This window comes from Mastigoproctus giganteus, chromosome 4 (genome assembly GCF_048544385.1).
Source record: "Mastigoproctus giganteus isolate SK-2022 chromosome 4, ASM4854438v1, whole genome shotgun sequence".
NCBI classification, from domain to species: domain Eukaryota; kingdom Metazoa; phylum Arthropoda; class Arachnida; order Uropygi; family Thelyphonidae; genus Mastigoproctus; species Mastigoproctus giganteus.
The window spans coordinates 60,319,559-60,341,980 of NC_143578.1; the positions used below are offsets into that span (position 1 = coordinate 60,319,559).

The 22,422-nt window shown below is 36.5% G+C and overlaps 1 protein-coding gene across 1 annotated transcript in view; it reads right to left on the reverse strand.

Moving 5' to 3' along the window:
• LOC150086762 (ceramide kinase-like) overlaps positions 1-22,422 on the reverse strand; it is a 120,313-nt gene that overhangs the window by 58,765 nt on the left and 39,126 nt on the right. Inside the window, exons 3-4 of the mRNA XM_090371565.1 lie at positions 14,307-14,435; positions 2,915-2,978 (exon numbers count right to left, since the gene is read on the reverse strand). Of these exons, the coding sequence (XP_090227691.1) occupies positions 2,915-2,978; positions 14,307-14,435 (193 nt within the window). The remainder of the gene's footprint in view (positions 1-2,914; positions 2,979-14,306; positions 14,436-22,422) is intronic.

Below are 22,422 nucleotides of genomic sequence, written 5' to 3' on the forward strand. Positions count from 1 at the left end.
GGGAAATTAAAATCCCTCATTATAAAACAATCTTATTTACTGGCCCACTTTATTTTTCTATACAGTTGATCATTATAATCATCAGAGTCATTAGGCCTATAACACATTCCTACTACAAATTTTGCTTTACCAGTGCTTATATCACACCAAACTGACTCAGCACTGCACTGTCCACCGATATCAACTGGCTGCACTTAGATTTTTTGTTTCTTAACTAACAGCATCACTCCTCCTCCTCCTCCCTTCCTATCCTGTCTGTCCTTTCTGCACACATTATACTCACCAAATTCCAATTGCGCATTCTTAAAACTTTGTGACACCATGTCTCTGATATCCCAACAATATCTGCCTTTGATGTTTTGACCAACACCTCAAATTCCTTAAATTTATTTACTAAACTCCTAACATTGATGTACACGCAAGTATACACACACCTGTTCTTATTCTTAGCTACTCTAACACAGCACATGTATTTACTTGTTCTGCGATGACTCCCAGCAGTCTCTGAAATCCCCCGCACCTTGTTTACCAGGCTGCTGCTCATTCCAATAGAAGCAGTGCAAGAATTATTTTCACCTCTGCCAGTGACTAACTGTTAATTGATTAGTCCGTGTATCCTCCCCCGAAGCTAGCAGTTTTCCCACCCACCTAACACTGCCTCGATAGCATCAGCAAATATTCTTGCACCCTTTCTATTTAAGTGTATCCCATCCCTGTAGAAGCAGTCCCTCCCATTAACAAGCACAGACCAGGCTGAGAAAAATTCTATTCTATCCCATGAGCCTTGCACAATCTCTCCAAGGCTGAATTTATTGACAAGGCTCTCATCATATACTCCCTCCTATCGTGTCTTGGCAGAATTGCAGACACTTTCAAATTTAACCCTAACTTACAGCTTTTTTTCAACACTGACCTGTACTTGTTTCGTAATTCCACCGTTCTCCTACTTTTAAGATTGGTGACAACGTGTACAACAATATCACCTTTTGTGACCTTAAAAGATGATATCCACTCTACAACATCCACTTTTTCTCTGGGCAGACATACCTTGGTCCTGTTCCACCTATCCTTTTTGCACAATCTATTCCCCATTTCCCTGACAAGTGAGTCACCCCAAGGCAGTATGCACTAGTCCCACAGGAACCAGTGCATACTGCCTTGGGGATTGCCACTGTGTTGCCTGATGTACAAGTGCAAGCCCTGGCATTGATGTGGCAGCTGAGAGCCTGATGGGCCCCTCAATTTAAATCCTTCGAGGGCATTTACCCTGTTCTTCAAACTCTCATAAAGGCCCATAACAATGCTGAATTGGCACCTGATTTGCTTATGCTCCTTACATCGAGCACCCACAAAGACATTCCCCTTGGCAATATCATGTCCCATTCCTGATAGTCCACAAACATCAAGCAAGCAGTACATTTCAAAAGGCTGTGATCCAAAGGACAACCACTCCCCTCGGTTCTCCCCTGAGCTAGAGCACTCCCACTACCTTGAGCCTTTTGACTTCTGCAACAACCAGACTGCCAATGCCAAGCATGCATTGAATAAGAATAAAAAGCTATCAGGGGCGATTAAACCTGTAAATATTGCAATGATCTTAGTACTCACATCAGAACCAACTCCTATACAAGTTGTCTAGGCACTACTTCAAAGAAATGACATCACAAAAAGGCTAATCTACTTTTATTTAGCATTAGTAGAGGCATATGATGCAAGAAAGCAAGCTTATACAGCATTGGCCAAAAAAAAAAAAAAAAACCTTCCCATTTCACCCATCCACCCACTCTAAAAGCCCATCCGGCTCCTCCCTGAACCCATTCAAGCTATCAAACCCCCACAAAGACCGATGGAAGCTTGTTCCAGCAATCAACCACATGCTGGTTAAAGGCAAATTTCCATACATGTATTCTACAACTGTCTTTCCTCCTCATACAGCCAAATTACTTGTAATCATCATTTATTTGTCTGATATAGATGAACTATCTGTTGTTACCATTTATCTGTCTCATCTAAATAAATGGAAGATTAGCCAAGTCCATGTTCTAATGTAGCACAATACCTTGGCAACTCATGGTACTGTAGATTGCTTTACTGCAATGTACACACACTGGGGAAAAAACTAACCTTAATTCAGTATCGAATCAGGCCAATTTTGTTTTGAATAACAGCAAGTGTGCAGTATGGCATGGATTCTATAAGATGTTTTAGTGCGTTTTGGTCTAATTGTAACGATTCTTCAGCAAAATATTACATAGATGCGACAAAGTTGAAGGAAGAGAACTTTGTTGCCAAATAGTGTTAGTCGAATGGGTCAAACTTGGAAAACATAACCTTGGGAGTGCCCAAGGTTATGTGAAAAATGTTCCTTAGCAAAAAATAGTGTAACAAAATATGCATAGTTTCACAGTATATTAAATGAGGAATAAATAAACAGGCTCTGAAACTGTTTGTTTATTATTTGGTTTTTAGGAGCATTAGCAACTAAGGCCATACTGCTCCGGAGATATGCGGTGGTCATTTCCTGACCTTTCCGCATCCTCCGTATTTGGTGGTCACGGGCTCGAACCCCGGTCTAATCAAGAAGCGTGTGCTACACACTGCTGCTCCTGCCCACCTGGCTACGGAGGTGCCCCAGGCTCTGAAACTGATTTTTAATTCCATTCGTCATAACTAGAAAAGGGAGTCTCCAAAATCTCTGACAGCAGGAGCGCTACAGCCAACATAGTGTATCCATGTTTAAGACAGCTAAACTGTCTAACATGGGTATAGTATGAACAACCAAAATATTAAAACCTCATTATTATCTATTCTTGAGATATCCTATTTGCACATAACCTTTGTTTACATCCTGTGTATAGCTATCTGTTTAAAATACTCAATCCATCAAGTTTTTTCTAATACAAATATTACTTACCCATCATATTTTTTGAAATCAAGATCCTGAAGAAACTCCTTTGCATGATTAGCTCTTTGGGTAACTATAGAAATAATTTTAGTTTATATTTAAATATAAATTAAACTATTCTATTTATAAACTGCTTGTTTGTATATTTAAAGCTTTTTCATGAATAATACATAATTTCTGCAAGATTTTTTAGTTTCGTAATTCCTATTTTGAAAATAAATATAGAAACCGTTTTCATATGTAAATCACAGGTACTTAATTATATATAAAAGTTCAAGACAATCTCATACCTTTTCTGACTTTAATTTATTCTTGAAATCAATTTTTTTTTAATATTGGACTATTTCTGCATTTAACTACTCTCCCTTCAATGACTATATATCTTTGAAGACAAGGCTGGTTCAAAGCAGACCATATTTCTTAAAAAAAAACAAACCTTGAATGGCATGATGAGTTCAGAACTTATCAAAACTTAAACACTGATAATGCCCAAGTTCTGATACTTATTATGAAAGACTTCTGTACATCAGACCATTTATAGGTGTTCCTCTTTTTGCCTCTTCAGCAATTACTATCTATTGCTGTACAACTCTCACAAACCACTAACATTACAAATGTCTTTTGTCATATTGATAGCCTAAAGAGGTGGTAAAACAAAGATACCAGCTTTGCATGCAGGCTCTTTGTCTCATTTTCCACAATGCCTCATTTGTCACACTGACGGTTTGTAAAGGTGGTGCAGCAAGGATAGCAATCATTGAAGAGGAACATCCATGAAATCTCCATTGTATAGTCTGTTTATAATAAATAGATTCAGAACTAAAGCAGAGTCAACTTCATCAATTTATCATATTGCCAAGTCAAGCTAAACAGTTTTAAATTTAAAAATTTTCAATGAGAAATTTATACTCTGGAAAATTTTTTGGCATTGTCTTATGGCAAAAGAAATCACAGGCATTCTATAGAATATTTCTTTGGATTATCAATAAAAAAAAAAAAAAAAAAAAAAAAAAAAGTGGTAACAACTGTGGCCCGAATTATTTATTAAATGACAGTGGGGGTATAAGTAAAAACACTGCTTAGCAACCTAAGATTTGTTAAGGGAAAGTCTTGTCTGACAAATCTGATAGGATATTATGATGTGGTTACAAAGGAACTGGATGCAAAAAATAATTTTGATATCATATAATTGGATTTCAGGAAAGCTTTTGACACTGTTGCACATGGAACACTATTGTACAAATTGGAGCAGAATGGTATTAAGGGTAAGTATGGTTAAGTACAATGGATAAAAGTATGGTTAAGTGCGAGAAGACAGAGGGTGGTAATCAATGGGAGCTGCTCTTCTTGGACTAATGTTATTAGTGGAGTCCCACAGGGTTCGGTGTTGGGTCCACTGTTGTTTTGTATATTTATCAATGATATTGATGAAGGTATATCAGGCTTAGTGTCGAAGTTTGCAGGGTTGTTAATGACAGTAATGGCAGTGTGCTACTGCAACAGGATCTAGATAATTTGGGCAGATGGGCTAAGAAGTGGCAACTGAAGTTTAACCTTGACAAATGCAAAGTACTGCATATGGGTAGAAGTAACCCCAGAGAAACGTACCAACTGTGTGGTACTACACTTAAGGTGGTAGAAAACGAAAAAGACCTGGGAGTAATTGTGCAGGCAGATATGAAGTTTTCTGAGCAATGCAGACAGGCTGCCAGGGCAGGTCATGGGGTTTTGTCAATGATATATAGGAATTTTGCTAGAGGGAAAAGGAGGTGATTATCCCTCTGTATAAGGCAATGGTCAGGCCACGCCTTGAGTACTGCGTACAGGTCTGGAGGCCTCATTTTAGGAAGGATGTAGACTTACTTCAGCATGTACAGAGAAGGGCAACAAGATTGGTGAGGGGAATGAAGGGATTGTCTTATCAAGAGAGGCTTAAGTTCTGCAAATTGCAGTGGCTGGAGACTAGGCACCTGCACGGTGATCTGATTGAGGTGTATAAGGCCTTGAATGGGTTCAGCACGCTGAATTGATGGGATCCTTCCACTTGTTCAGATTACGAACCTAAGGGGGTATAAATTCAAATTAAGAAAGGACAGATGTAGAATAGATGTGCGGAAATTTGCCTTTAGCCAGCGGGTGGTTAATTGCTGGAACAAACTTCCATCTGTCGTTGTGGAAGTTGATAGGTTGAATAAATTTAAGGAGGAACTGGACAGGCATTTGGAGGGAATGGTGTGATTTTTTTTTTTTTTTTTTTGGCTGATGCTGCATAAGCTCATACATTTGCTTTCTTGCATCACATGCCATTACTACTACTACAGGTTCAGATCTGGACCTTATCATTCAGAAAGATTTGTATCATGCTTATGTACATGCTTTACTCCAGATAAGCTGAAAATAATTTAAGCTTTCATGTGAACTACATTTGGTTAACAATTTTTTATATAATTAACCATTTTCTGTGATAAAACCATGTCTGTCAAAATATTTTTGGAAAAATCCCAGTTAATAATATCACAGTTATATAATATGCTGATTTTTGTATGATATTGTTCCAAACTTGCTAAACCTTGATATTTAGCAAGTTCTGTTTACTCTATTAAATGGAAAAGTTACAGATTAAGAAATTTAAATATTTAATGCTATTCAAGTTTTATTATGAAAACTATAATCTTTCTATTAATTAAAAAAAAATTGTTTCCTGACTAAAAACATATCTTAACTATTTCATTCTTATATCGTCAGTAATAATTAAAATTGCATTTTGAACGAAACTTAATATACTTGTTTTTTAGGGTGCAGTGCTGTTTGTTTCAGGTTATGTTGACATCACTAAGAAGGGCATGTTCTTATCACATAACAAACAACATAATGTATCAATATGCCTTCCTCCTATCTGCAGTGCACTGTAGTATTTTTTGCCAATATCAAAAAAATAAATGCATATTTCCAGACCATTTTCCCCCAGAAAATTTTGCCTAAAATTTCACTACATCTTATGGCCTGAAGATGTAGTGGAATTGTGCATTCAGCATGTCTGAAGGCATGCTGAATGCACAGTTGTGTGTCTGTCTTAGGCTGTAACTAGAGAGGGGGGGGGATATAGTCAAAGCATCCAGGTGGCCTTCTAAAAAGGCTAGATATTTTATTGTGTGATCATTACAGCTCTCACACATAAGAGACCAGTCGAAGGAAGGTTGCTGAATTAAATATGGAGTTATCTGTAATTCTAGGAGAGCATAGCCAACTGCAGTCATTGAACATCTTGATTAACAAACCCTTTAAAGTAGTCATGAGTGAGTTGGGCCAAATGGATGGAAGCACCAAAACAATATTTGACATCAACAGGACGAATGAAGCAATCAAGCATTTTCCAGGAGTGAAAATGGATGAAAACTTAGTGGAAGTTAATGAAACATGAAGTTGCCATATTGCTCAAGAAATATGGAATTAGCTATAATGGCTCTGAAGATAATGTACTCTTCGAAGAAAGTGAAAGTTCAGATAATAACAATAGTAATGACAGGCATGACAATGGTGACGATGTATTATTGGTGTTATACAACACTTGTTTTACACTATTTTTTTTTAGCAAGCATGTGAGACTTCTTGTTTTAGATACACAATAAAATATTTTTCCCAAAATTTGCCTTCTAAAATGTGAGCATAACTTATGGATCAGCACTTATGGATCAGAAAATAAGATATTTAAAAAAATAATAATAATAAATTTTAACATTCAGTTTAGTATATAGTATATAAATTTTAACAAGTAGGTTTTTGAACACAGTGCTGAAATGTAATAAGCATCAATGTTACCAGTAAACCACAGTGATGCACCCAAATATCTGCTTAATTCACTACTTGCAATTTAGCTGCCTTTATTAAATTTCATCAATTACTCACTTTATATTATAGGATTTACTTTTGAAAGGTCTTAGTCTTTCTTTTTTTATATCTTTTGATAAATTCTTAATATTTTTAGTCTTGTGATTGCCTGAAAAGGAGCCTCTTTCATTATCATCAAAATCAGAAAAATCCTGTAAATTAATTGTTCATTAATTATCACATCATCGTTTATTCAAACAATATTCATTACTTTTCTTTATTCAGCAGTTACATGATCAATGTATTTCTTCTAATTTTCTTCTTTAGCATGTAGCATGTTCAATTCCTTCATTAGTTCATTGCTCGAATTAAAGTGAAGGTTTTATTATTATCAGATACTCCAGTGGATGATGCAATTGTATCAATACAATAATTATACTTTTGGAGTTTGTCTGAATTAGACAACTTCCAACTTCCACAATGACAAACGGATATTTGTTCCAGCAATCAACCACCTGCTGGTGAAAGGCAAATTCCCACACATCTATACTACAACTGTCTTTCCTCAATATGAATTTATGCCCCCTCAGGTGTGCAACTTGAGCAAGAGGAAGAATCCCATCAGCATTGAGCTTGCTCAAACCATTCAAGGCCTTATACACCTCAATCAGATCACCTCGCAGGTGTCTAGTCTCCAAAGGCTGCAATTTGCAGACCTTAAGTCTATCTTGGTAACAGCAACCCTTTGTTCCACTCACTAAACTCGTTGCCCTTCTCAGTACTTGTTCTAGTAGCTCAACATCTTTCCTAAAATGAGGTCTTCAGACCTGTATGCAGTACTCAAGGTGTGCCCTGACCAGTTCCTAATACAATGGGATAAACACCTCCTTATTGCTGCTAGTAAAATTCCTATATATCATTAACAAGACCCTATGAGCTACTCTTGCAGCCTGTTTGCACTACTCAGAAAACTACATATCTGACTGCACAATTACCCCTAGGTCTATTTCACTCTCCACTACCATGAGTATAATACTGCACTGTTGGTATGTTACTCTGGGGTTACTGCTACCCATATGCAGTACTTTTCATTTATCAATGTTAAACTTCAGTTGCCACTTCTCAGCCCATATTCCCAACTTTTCTAGATCTCGTTGAAGTAGCGCACTGCCTTAACAACCCTATCAACCTTTGCATCATCTGCAAACTCGGACATTAAACCTGATGTACCTTCATCAATATCATTGATAAATACAGAAAACAACAATGGGCCAAACACAGCTCCCGAGGAACTACACTAATAACATTAGTCCATGAAGAGCAGTGTCCATTGATTAACACTCTTGTCTTCTGCCACTCATCCATCCTTTTATCCATCGTAGCAATTTGCCCTTAATGCCAACACTGCTCCAACTTGTACAGTAATCTTCCATGTGCAACAGTATCAAAAGCTTTCCTAAAATCAGAGTATATGATATCAAAATTATTTTTTGCCTCTAGTTCCTTTGTGACCACATCACAGTATCCAATCACATTGGTCAGACAAGACTTCCCCTTAACAAACCCATTTTTTTTTTTTTTTTTTTTTGGTAGTTGTTGGCGCATAGGCTTCTGTGGCCATAATGCACCTCCCAAGGTTTTTGCAGTACTCTGATCCAAGCCCAAGGCGGGAATCGAACCCGCGACCTTTGGGTTGCAACCCATTTTGTGTCTGAACTTTAACTGCAGTTTTGTCTAGATGAGCCTGCAGTGTTTCTTTAAGCAGTGACTCCATTATTTTTCCCGGAACAGAAGTTAAACTAACAGGTCTGTAATTACTTGTGTCACCTTTCAATCCCCTTTTGTGAATTGGGGATACATTTGCACATCTCTGGTCTGTGGGAACCTCGCCTGAATCCAAGGATGCCCTCATAATCATGGCTAAGGACCTGCTTACTTCCTTTGTTGCCTCCTTTAATATAACTGGATAGGCCCCAGGTGCCTTCCTTATGTTTAACTTCAGCAATTTCTCCTCCACTTTGCTCTCAGTTATTACAAAATCATTTAAATCTCTGTTAGAGTTCAATAAGCTTCTGGCCTCCAAATCCCTACAGAATTCCTCATAGAAAATACTCATTCAGTTTGTCAGCTACCTGAGCAGAATCCTCAACAATCGAACCATCGATATCAAGAGGACCAACCTGATTCATCCCCTTCCATCTAGAGCTTACATAAGTAGAGAAGTCTTTACTGTTTTTCTTTGCATCCTTTGCAAAGATTTCTCGTAATCTGCCTTTGCTTCCCTAATGCCCTAGGTGACTTGATTACAGGCTATCTTATAACTACCATAGGCATCTGTGTCTCCTGATAATTTATACGTATCCCATGCATTTTTCTTCTCTGACAGGAGTTTAATTAATTAATCTGACATCCATCTAAACCTAAACTTTGAACAGTATTTCTTATTTGGTATGAAAAGCCTAGTAAATTCCAAGATTAATTCTTTGAATGCTTCCCATTTAGAATTCGCAATTGGTAACATCATCAGTTGGTCCCACTGTATAGAATTTAAATAATCTCTGAGACCACTGTAGTCACCTCTACAAAAGCAAAAACCCTTCCCTGTACCCCTGATGGTAGTTACATCTTTGAGTAAATCTCACATCAGTACGCTGTGATCACTGCCACTAGTGGTTCCTTTATCTGCAGATTTTTGATGCATGAATAACCACTGCTGATAATGAGATCAAGAGTATTATTCTCACTGGATTACCTCTCGAACAAGCTACTGTAGAAAACAATCATCCAATAAATAGGCAAAAGCCTTGATAGTGTGTGAGTGACCAACCCACAAAGTTCCAGTCCATATCTGCATATCTGAGAAGTTAAAATCCCCCATTATAAGACTCTCTGATTTACTGGCCCACTATTTCCCTGTACAGTTGTTTATTATACTCATCAATCATTAGGCCTATAACACTCCTACTCGCAACTTGGTTTTCCCAGTGCTTAATATCATACCAAACTGACTAAACACTGCACTGTCCACCCATGTCAGCTGGATGCACTTCCTTAGATTTTATGTGTTTCATAACTAACAGCATCACCCCTCCTCCCCTGTAGAAGCAGGAGAGACTGCTTCTACAGGGATGGGATACACTTAAATAGAAAGGGTGCAAGAATATTGGCTGATGCTATAGAGGCAGTGTTAGGTGGGTTGTAAAACTGCTAGCTTGGGGGGGGGGATTCACAGATTAAAAGTAGCCGAAGGCAGAAGTGAAAGTGATTCTTGCACAACTTCTATTAGAATAAGTAGCAACCTTTAGCGAGGGGTGCTGGGGGTTTCAGAGACTGATGGCAGTCATTGTGAAACAGGTGGGTATATGGTATGTGTTAGGGTAACTAATAATAAGGATAGGTATATGTATACTTGCATGTATACCAATGCTAGAAGTATAGTAAATAAATTTGATGAATTTGAAGTGTTGGTCAAGACAGCAAAGACGGATATTGTTGGATAGCAGAGATGTGATGTTACGCAGATATAAGGAATGCAGAACTAGAATTTGGGGAGCACAATGTGTACAGAAAGGATAGACATGATAGGAAGGCAGGAGGTGTTATGCTGTTAATTAAGAAAAACATAAAATCAAAAGAAGTGCATCCAGTTGATATAGATGAACAGTGCACTGTTGAGTGAGTTTGGTGCGACATAAGCACTAAAAAAGCAAAAATAAGAGTAGGAGTGTGTTATAGGCCTAATGACTCGAATGGTACAATGAACAATTGTACAGAGAAATAGAGTGGGCTAGTAAATCAGAATGTCTTATAATGGGGGATTTTAACTTCCCAGATATTGACTGGAACTTGTGGGTTGGTCACTCACTCACTAGTAAGACTTTTGTGGATTTATTGGATGATTGTTTTCTGTAGGAGCATGTTCGAGAGGCAACCAGAGAGGGTAATACTCTTGATCTGGTTATCAGCAGTGATCATTTGGGTATTAAGAATTTGCAGATAAAGGAACCACTAGGTGGCAGTGATCACAGTGTGCTGATGTGGGATTTACTTAAAGATATAATTATCATCGGGATAAAGGAAGGGGTTTTTGCTTCTGTATAGGTGAGTACAGTGGTTGTTTGTTTGTTTTTTTTTATGAGCATTAGCAACTAGGGCCATATTGCTCCGGGAATATGCGGTGGTCATTCCCTGACCTTTCTGCATCCTCCGTATTTTGTGGTGACGGGCTCGAACCCCAGTCTAATCAAGAAGCATGTGCTAGGCACTGCTGCTCCTTCCCACCTGGCTACGGAGGCGCGCCTGAGTACAGTGGTCTCAGACAGTTTTTAAATTCTGTACAGTGGGATCAACTGACGATGTTACTAACAGTAAATTCTAGTGGGAAGCATTCAAAGAATTAATAGTGGAAGCTACTAAAAGTTTCATACCTATTAAGAAATATTGTTCAAGGTTTAGGCCTAAATGGTTATCAAATGAACTAATGAGACTCGTGACAGAGAAAAAAAATGCATGCGATGCATATAAATTATCAAGTGACTCAGAAGCCTATGTCAGATATAAGCTAGTCTGTAATCAGGTCACAAAGGAGGTTAGGTAGGCTAAGGCAGATTACGATAAATCTTTGGCAAAAGATGCTAAGAAAAACAGCAAGGATTTCTTTATTTATATAAACTCTAAAAGGAAGGGGAAGAATCTGATTGGTCCACTTGATATCAATGGTTCGACTGTTGATGGTCCAGCTCAGATAGCAAACAAACTGAATGAGCATTTTGCATCTACATTCACACATGAGGAATTATTAAGGTTTGAAAATGGCAGAAGGTTATCAAATTGTAGCAGGATACTTAATGATTTTGTAATAACTGAGAGCAAAGTTGAGGAGAAATCGTTGAAGTTAAACATAAGAAAAGCACCTGGGGTGGATGGGATCTCTATCCAGTTATATTAAAGGAGGTGGCAAAGCAACTAAGCAAACCCTTAGCCATAATTATGAGAGCATCCTTGGACTCAGGGGAGGTTCCCAAGGACGGGAGATGGGCAAATGTATGCCCAATTCACAAAGGGGAATCGAAGAGTGACACGAGTAATTACAGACCAGTTAGTTTAACTTCTGTTCCGGGTAAAATAATAGAGTCAATGATTAAAGATGCATTGCAGGGTCATCTAGACAAGACTGCAGCAATAATTCAGACACAGCATGGGTTTGTTAAGGGAAAGTCTTGTTTGACAAATTTGATAGGATATTATGATGTGGTTACAAAGGAACTGGATGCAAAAAATAATTGTGTTATCATATATTTGGATTTCAGGAAGCTTTTGACACTGTTGCGCATGGAAGACTATTGTACAAATTGGAGCAGAATGGTATTAAGGGTAAGTTGCTACAATGGATAAAAGGATGGTTAAGTGGGAGAAGACCGAGGGTGATAATCAATGGGTGCTGCTCTTTGTGGACTAATGTTATTAGTAGAGTCCCACAGGGTTCGGTGTTGGGCCCACTGTTGTTTTGTATATTTATCAATGATATTGATGAAGGCATATCAGGCTTAATGTCGAAGTTTGCAGATGATAAAAAGGTTGGCAGGGTTGTTAATGACAGCAATGGCAGTGTGCTACTGCAACAGGATCTAGATAATTTGGGCAGATGGGCTAAGAAGTGGCAACCGAAGTTTAACCTTGACAAATGCAAAGTACTGCACATGGGTAGAAGTAACCCCAGAGAAACATTGTTGTTGTTTTGGTTTTTAGGAGCATTAGCAACTAAGGCCATACTGCTCCGGGATATGCAGTGGTCATTCCCTGACCTTTCCGTATATTCCGTATTTGGTTGTGACAGGCTCAACCCCCGGTCTAATCAAGAAGCATGTGATACGCACTACTGCTCCTTCCCACCTGGCTACGGAGGCGGCCCCAGAGAAACGTACCAACTGTGTGGTACTACAGTTAAGGTGGTAGAAAATGAAAAAGACCTGGGAGTAATTGTGCAGTCAGATATGAAGTTTTCTGAGCAATGCAGACAGGCTGCCAGGGCAGGTCACGGGGTTTTGTCAATGATATATAGGAATTTTTCTAGCAGGGAAAAGGAGGTGATTGTCCCTCTGTATAAGGCAATGGTCAGGCCATGTCTTGAGTACTGCATACAGGTCTGGAGGCCTCATTTTAGGAAGGATGTAAATTTGCTTGAGCGTGTACAGAGAAGGGCAACAAGATTGGTGAGGGGAATGAAGGGATCCTCTTACCAAGAGAGGCTTAATTTCTGCGAATTGCGGTGGCTGGAGACTAGGCACCTGCCCCGTGATCTGACTGAGGTGTGTAAGGCCTTGAATGGGTTGAGCACGCTGAATTCTAATGGGATCCTTCCACTTGTTCAGATTATAAACCTAAGGGGGCATAAATTCAAATTAAGAAAGGACAGATGTAGAAAAGATGGGTGGAAATTTGCCTTTAGCCAGTGGGTGGTTAATTGCTGGAACAAACTTCCATCTGTCATTGTGGAAGTTGATAGGTTGAATAAATTTGAGGAGGACTGGACAGGCATTTGGAGGGAATGGTGTGATTTTTTTTTTTTTGGCTGATGCTGCATAAGCTCATACACTTGCTTTCTTGCATTACATGCCACTACTACTACAACTACCACCACCTCTGCCTGTGGCTACTGCTAATCTATTAGTCTGTGAATCCCCCAAACTTGCAGTTTTCCCGACCCACCTAACACTGCCTCAATAAGGTTGAATAAGTTTGGAGCAGTTTGGAAATAAGATTTGTTTGTAGGGAGGTGGAAACATGGGATCATGTATTATAGTATTATACGATTGTGAAGAGTACATGGACTTAAGGATTGAGTTGGAATGTAGTGTTTTAAGTATGAATAACAATATGAGTAGAAGTTCTGTGGTTCAAATGGTTAAAACAAAGGAGGATTGGATTTTGTGTTGTTTAAAGAATTTGTGACAAATTTTTAAAATGAGAAGGGTTTTATATGAAAATGAGCAACAAGATGGATGAAATCTATAAATGGAACGGGGGGGAAAAAAAAATTATAATGACAGATAACACAGCAAGCATAGGATGAGAGGTAACTTCGTTCTGTAACTGGTGGGAGCTTTCCCCAGAATGGCATACTCATTGCTCTCTGAATTTTGTATGGCATTCGAAATTGTAAATAGTATCAATCCAGGATGTTTATTTTGTAAGATATCGTACTTCAATTTGCAATTTGTATGAAATTCTAAATTGTATCATAATATCCGTGTATGAAACTGTAAACTGTACTATATTTGGGTGGGGTTGCCAAATGTTGGCTGGGACCACCTAATCAAATAAATAAAATACCAGTAATGGATACACGTATACAGTACAAGTGTAGCCTTTGCAGTAGAGAAAAATAAATTACAGTATAGAAACTGCAATATTTTTGCAGATTTTTAATGACAATAACATGATCACTTGACAACTGGAAAATTCTAAGATCCAGCAAGGATTACCTTGCTGAAGTTACCAGATTTGAGCGTAGTTAGTTAAATCAAAAAAAGTAAAAGTTGTTTTTAAAGTAATATTTATAAAGTTACCTTACCAACGATATGAGCATTAATTCCAGCCAGCTGGAAAAGAGGAGCCACCTTCTTTTCATAAAGTTTTGGTGCTTTCTTCTTTCCTCCAAAAGGATTAACAAAAACTAAAAGTCTTCGTGGACGATTTAATCCTATAAATAAATATTTAACCCCAATCTATTATAAATATTTGATCCTAAAAATATAAATGAATAACTACTCATTTATATTTTTAATTATAATTGAAATGAAAGATAAGTAATCCTAATAGCTTTGTGGAAAATATATATATACTGTATTAGTGCACGCATCAGAATAAAATGATGGTTATATACAGCAGTTCAGCACCTATGAAAACCTAACAAGATAAACAAAATTCATTTCTATGGTTAAAATACTAAATATAACTACTCATTTTGATATTTTTTTTCAAAACATGGTCATACCAAGACTCAGAATTCTGGAAAATCAACAATGTTATCAAAATGTAAGTACTGAAGTAAATGTAAAGCAAAAGTTTCAAGGCACTGTATCTCTTGAACAAATTGTTATTCAAGAGATATAAAAAAATGTGTATATGGGTTGGCAAAAGCCCCAGTTGGTGAAAAAAAATTATTTTTCTCTTTGCTACATACACAGAGGTTTTTGCCAAATTACATATAATAATTCTCTTTCCTCGGATACAGCTGTAGATGACTAGAGGCAATTAGAGAAGTTTATTTGTTTTATAGCCTCTTTATCTTGAAGCTTTTGGTATAAATTTACTTGAGTTTTAAACTCAAGTTAGTATCCTTCATACCGTGAAGGTATTTCAGAATTGAATCTAATTTAATATACAGGGTAAATTAATGGGCAAAAAATTTTACCACTATAATAATGATGAGTGTGATTGAAATTGTTTACAGTACATCACACCTAAAATAAACAACAATAGTTAGATGATTCAAAACAAAAAAAAAACTTCATCCATTACAGCCCCAAATGTCTATCAAAACACGAATAAATGAAACACATATAGAGCAAAGTATTAATTACACTACTCGGCATTTTGAAGAAAATTCAATAATGTTTTCTCAAAAAATGGTGTTTCTGAATCATTTTTTAATGCTGATTTCAAAAATAACTTCCATTTGTTTCCATCACATCAGGTTTCTTCGAAAATCGTGAAAGAAAACTTGATTTTTTGCAAATTTTTATTAATATTGGCAGAATCTATGCACTGAAATTATAAAGATATGTTACTTTTACCAGACTTTTATATTTAAATACATGCTGAAAACTATTAAAAAGGGTGGTATAGTAAAAAATCCACTAAATACTTACCTCTCATTTTAAAAACTGATCTATGATGGGTCAAATTTTTGTTTCCTTGATTTTCTTACAGATCCTTCTAATTTACAGTCTGTCCCTCTTCAGCATCCAGCAATAGTCAGCCATCATGTTGACATTCCACTCCCACTGGTATCTCATCTCCATGTCTTTAATGTCCTGGTGAAGCTTCTCACTCTATTCTTCACTAACACTTCCTAGATTTTCTGAGTTGTTGATGTGAGAGTGTAAAAAATGTACCTTGACATTTATGTTGCAGCCCAGCTTCTTTAAGCTTGCCAACACATTTTCAACTATATTCTTATAGTCTGGATGCTTATTGTCCCCTGAGAAGCTCTCAACAACAGACCTGAAGCTAATCCATGCATTCTCTTTTATTCTCAGTTCCCTCGAAATCTTGGTCCCTCAGTTTTCAAATTTGAAGTCCAACAAAAATACCTTGTTTTACTTCTTTTGGGTGATTGATGGAAATTTAGTACGAAGGTAGGTGAAGCAGGGACCTTCCTAAGGTAAAGCTTTCAAAAACTGTTTGATGAAACAGTTTGTGAAAGTTTGATATGCAAGGTGGAAGGAGGACAGTTTTGGGGTCTACCAGTGGTTTATGAACTACGTTCTTTGATCCAGGCAACAAAAACCACCCCTCTTTGGCCAGACCCTGACATATCAGTGCTCACCCCTTATCCAACTGTCCCACTTACACAAAATGCAAGGCATTTTTTGTGAGCAAGACAAACAAAACCTTTGAGACTCCTATTTGATGAGTCAATAAAAAGTCTGTAGGACTGTGTAGGATTGTAACTAATTTCTAAATAGTTCATTAAGTCATTTATATTACTGCAAAAAACCATAGAATCATCCTCAGAAAAGTAAGGGACTAGTTCTCATTCTCTGTGTCAGTACCATGAGAAAAATGTCCCAAGTGTTAGAAGATTTTTTTACTTAAGTCCAAGTTTTTTGACTTTTTGACCAAAGAGTTCTGCAGAGTCCTTTGATAAATTTAAATCTCTTACCAGATCATTGGCTTCATGCTGTGAAGAAAGTCGAGGGCTGGGCTCAATTCCTCCAGGCGTGTAGACTTCAGTTTCACTTTCAGCACTCTCTGCTGATACATTCTCCAATATAAGCAGAGAGCATGGAAGTGGCAGGTTACCTCCATGTGGGACTGGTCTAATGGCAGATGCAATAGTAGGATATACAATGCCCTCCTTACTCTATGCATTGTATCTCTCTCTCTCTCTCTCTCTACATTAACTAAGCAAAAGTAACAGTCATCACAGTGCCTTGTAGGCTTCTGCCAAATCATGGGAATTGCAAATGGCATAGCCTTGTTTTTACCATTTTTCCACAATCTCAATGCTTCAACATAAATTCAGCAAACCTTTATGTGAAACCCATTGTTTATCTTGGTCACCAAGTTTCACTCCAAAATAAACACAACACACATTTTTTTTTTTTACAAATTCTGTAATATCTTGTCTTTGCTTGAGGACTACATAACTTCCACAAATATAACAAAATAAGTTAAGATTGTTCAAACACGTATGTGAAGACATTTTACTCACTTTTCAGCACAAGCTTGACATAATAATCTTAAAAATAAACTGAACTCACACTGCTGCATGGACCTCGTAAGGTCAAGAAAAAAATGACTGAAGGCAGTGTTGTCAACATGGGAAGATTTAGTTTACAAATTCGCAGAATTTACTCCTACCTTAATACATCCAATAATACAACGTGTGACATCAACTTAAGTGATTTTAAAAAAAAAATGGTATGTAATAGAAAATAAAAAATTTTTTTCCAAAATTAGTGTAAAAAACCGACTTAAAAACAGATTTTTGCAATTTTTTTATAAACTGAAAGTTTAAAACTGTCAAACAAAATTTATCGATCACACTGTACTATGTATCATACACTGTTCATGTAATAAATGACAATCTGAGCCAATTGCAGATAATACAACATCAGTTTTGCAACCCATGGATCAGGGGGTAATAGCCATCTTTAAAGCTTATTACCGATGGCAAACATTTACAGAAATGGTAAAGCTTTAGACGTGTCAAATATTACCATCAGAGAATACTGGCAGTCGTTTGATGTCTTAAAGGGTATCAATCACATTAACACAGCTTGACAAGAAGTGATTGTCAATTTTCTAAAGGGAGTGTGCCGTAAACTTCTCCCGGATTTCATGCATGACTTCAAAGGATCCAAGCCACAACAGAATATTGTAGAAAACATCAGCAGGATGGCACAAAGAGGCAGGGTTAGAAGAAGTCATAGTTGAAGATGTAACTGAGTACTTGAAAAGTCATGCAGAGACTCTTTCAAATGAAGATCTTGAAGGGTTAGCTGCAGAACTTAGCCAACAGCAGGAGAAAGAGAAAGAAGAAGACCCTCCTCTAAGAATTATGAAGACCAGTGATCTACAATGGATTCTTGTAGAATCCATCACTGATGAGCTCTGTGACACTGATCATGACTGGGAGATGAGTGCCACAGTTAAAAGGGCTGTCATATCAACACTGAGCCCTTATTTTAAAATTCTTAAAGAAAGGAGGAAGAAATCCAGGCAATCAACACTTGCTTCTTTCTTCAAAAAAAAAAAGGCAACCTTCTCAACCAGGGCCTTCAACAGAAGATCCTCAACCAGGGCCTTCAAAAGCCAACTAAAACTTCGGCATTAGGCCACTGTCAAAATGTTTTATGTCATTTATTTTTTATTCATTATATGTAACTGTATTTATGTAGGCTAAAAATAAAACTCCTTTTTAATTAAAAAAGTTTATTTCTGAGCTTTAAATACTCCAGTATTGAAAAGGGTATGTAAAATTTCTGGCACCCAGAACCTAACTCTGTGATTTCCCATTGACTCCATTATACAAAGGGTGCCATTTGTGCTTGTACCCCCAGGAACCTAACCCCAGCATAAATCAAGGGCTACCTGTATTATTAAAGTACAATTCCTGATAAAAATAAACAATTCTGAAGAACAGCAAAATAAATGGCACATCAATTTTACAACCAAATAATTCATGTGGGAAAAACTGAGAAATTAGCAGATCAATACTCTGCCATTAACAAACATTTTTGTTAATTCCCTGAATCTGGTCAATAGTAAATAAGGACTTAAAATATCATATTCATTAGAAAAGAATTTATTTATAAAAAAAACTAATAAAAAACTTGTAAACTAAGTGGTCCTACAAGTTGTTTGAAATAATCCAACTTTGGAAGTGTGATGTGACTGTATACATTTCCCAATTGAAATGATTTTGTTTTTCTAGTCAATTACAAATTTTAAAAATGCTGTGATAATATTTCCAAAACTGGTTTAAAAAATAAATGAAAATGTAAAAGTATATGTTTAAATAGGATAGCCAAATTAACAGGTGAAAACGGACAAAAATTATGAAGATGGAAGAAATTGGAACAAAATACATCCAGAAAAATAAAAATTGGATGTTTCTGGAAAAAAGTTATAAAAAGCAAAAGGGCAACATAATTTTTATCTCCCTGGCTTTTTCTAGGGTAGCCTAATTTCAGAAACACTGACATTATGTCATAAAACAGCACACAAATAGATTTGAAATTTTATTTTTGCTTCAAGTAAAATTATCAATCAATTAAAATTGGTTATCTACAGGATCACAAAAATCCCAATGTGGGTAGAATTATCACATTCTGCATAAGAAAACTTCGTTATAATCAAAAATCAAAACACTTTTTTAAGAGGGAGAATTAGTAAGTTAGTCATAAGGTAGTGGGGAAAAAAAAAGTAAGCAGGAAAGTGACTTGAATATAGTATTTATTTTTCAGCAATCACTAAAAATATTTTTATACTTATATGATCACTTTATTAAATTCTGGAAACTCACTAAATAGAAAGACATCAAGTTGTTGTCATAACGAGTACACTGTATCATCATCAGAAAGATATCTGCCATCAAACTGTTGGCAAAGTGGACCACACTAACAGAAATCACGAGGACATGGACATGTCAACCCAAAATCATTAATGCAAGCCAATGCAAAACCACATACAGTGAATGGTCTCGTATTGTCATATGATAGCAGTACTCGATGTCTCAACAGCAGAGGCCATTTTCTGGGGATAAGGTGCCTAAGTGCTCTCAGACGTGTGCAATATAATGCAAAATTGTCTACTTCCAGGTTTTTGAAAAATGCACAAAAAGAATGACATGATTAACCTAGAAAAAAGTTGATATTATCTTCCTTGATCGCACAGCTTTAAACTTCTTTGTTGGGGTAAATCAAACTGCTTCCATTATGCTGATGCACATTTAGATTTTGGATGGAAGTGGTCAACCTACAATTCCATTTCTGATGATGCAGACATCAAAAATGATGCACATCGCTGGTCACGATGATATCTGACATCTTTTTATGCAGCAGGTTTCCAGAATTTGATAAAGTGATGTAACAAATATATAAATGTCATGCTCTGGTCAGTTCCTAATCATAATTATTAGTCATTTTATTCACTAAATCTTGTTTTCTTTGGAAGATTTAAGTTTTCGAACATTTACAAAATTCCAATTAAGTCTGTAATCAGTTGCTACTTGTAGAATCACCTTAAGTGTAGAGACTTCCATTTGGTTTCTGTCCAGTTCATGTTATGAGAGAATATTATTTTCACATTGACATGATGGAAGGATGTGAAAAAAAAGTATCGGCACAGTGTCAAGGTCTCAATAATATTGCTCTACTTCATTACAATTTTTTTAAAGAACAATACCCATTTTTCTTAGCACTAAGAAATCTGGTTACAGAAACTGATTGGGAAAAATTGGCATTATTTTCAGTTGATCACTGTTCAGAAAAAGAAAAGAATCAATAGATTCTGAAGAGCCTGCAGTCAGATCGGTAGAAATATGGAAGCCAGAAGCCACTACATCCAGGTTCCAGTTGTTGAAGGCTGAAAAACAGTACCAGGGATATTACTGCAACCTTCCCATAAAGTTGGGAGAGGGAAAAGTGTTTTTTTTTATAATTGTTTATAACTTTGAATAATCTTCTTTATAAATGCATTTATGCGCAGCCATTTTATTGAATTGGGTGAAAATAGAATCTGATACTTTATTTTATCAATAATTATAAACTGTTTCCACTTGCAGTGATTACTTTAAGCATGAGAACATCATAACATGATAATACATGCAAGCAGAATATAGAGTTGCTGACTTAATTACAATGTCCTCACACTTTTATGATGTTAGATGTAAAATATATGCATGTTACTGTTTATTATGATAATTTTAAATTAAAATTATATGTTACTAATTTGAACTGCATATATTTAATTCATAAAGTTAGCTCTGAATGAAAAAAAATGGGACAAAACAGCATCACCAAAACTTCTTTTGGGGACACCAGGACATAAAATTGAAAATCAGAATAATCTTGGAAAAACAGGACATCTGGTCACCCTACACTTAACCCTTCTTTATAACATCAAGTAAACACTGAAGATTTTAAGTGTAATGAATTAGTAAGGACTGTGGGACTGGAAACCTCTTGCATTCTTTACAGCAGCAATAAAATTATCACAGTTGCTAATCTTGCTTATAAACAAGAACAATAAGCACAAGTACTTGTGATTAAGGGATTTGCAGAAATTCTGTAAACCTCTATTTTCACACAATACTTTAGTTATTTAATTCACACGGTATTGTGTAAATTTAATCAGTATAACCAAGTGTTTCTTCATGTGTGACCCCATTTTTAACACTTGATGGAAAGCAAAAATTGGTTGGGTGGATAAAAGCATATAACTGAGAAATGCTTGGATCATTTCCTCTCCTGACAGCATTACAAATGATACAGAAATCCTTTCTTATAAGTCTTGATTAGCTTGCTAACTTTGCATTGGCAGTCACAAGTTTGGAAACACTGGGACAGATTTGGAAATATTAGAACGGATGTCAAGGAGAATCTTGACACATGTCCTAATACATCAGGATCACCAGTTTTCCATATATATTCTAATTGACTCAGACTTAAAAACAGCAGATCATGTAAACATTTTGCTAATACCAAACCATACTATATGACTTTAAAGAGAAACAATGTAACCTATCATAAACATAACATATAGTACTGGCAGCCAGTTCCAGTGACTTCCAATAATATATTTTCTAATGGTGATTCATATACTTAAATTTTAAAACTCTTGGATCACAAAATGGACTACATTTTATAGTTAGAATAAAATCAATGTGGGGATCACAGAAAATGAACTGGCAGGCACATATGGCTTATACCCTTGGATTAGATTAACCCTATATTTGCTATAGAAGTAGTTAAGCATGAGTGATGGTAATGCACAAACATAAGCATGGACCATGCTTCAAGCCTGAATAACTGCTAAATATGGTTAAAGATTGTATTCAAAGCCAAAATAATTAACTGTAAACTCCACTGGCCTAGAAGTTGTGCTAGAGTATAAACAAGAACTTGTCAAATGGGGATAGCAAGCTCAAAACTACTGTAGATAAACATGTCCTGAAGGTGGTAATATAATTCTATAAGTTCTCCCAAGAGTATACTAACGACATGCAGAATATTTTTCCAGTACGAAAAAAGAGAATTACCGCACTGTATAAATCAATAGTAAGACATCTTGAAGGATGTAGAGTTGCTAGAAAGAGTACAAAGCAGGGCAACAAGATTGGTGGGAGGAACAAAGGAGGTGCACTTATGAAGAAAGGCTTAAGTTCTGCAAGTTGCAGCATCTGGAGACTAGGCACCTGCAAGGTGATCTGATTGAGGTGTATAAGGCTTTGAATG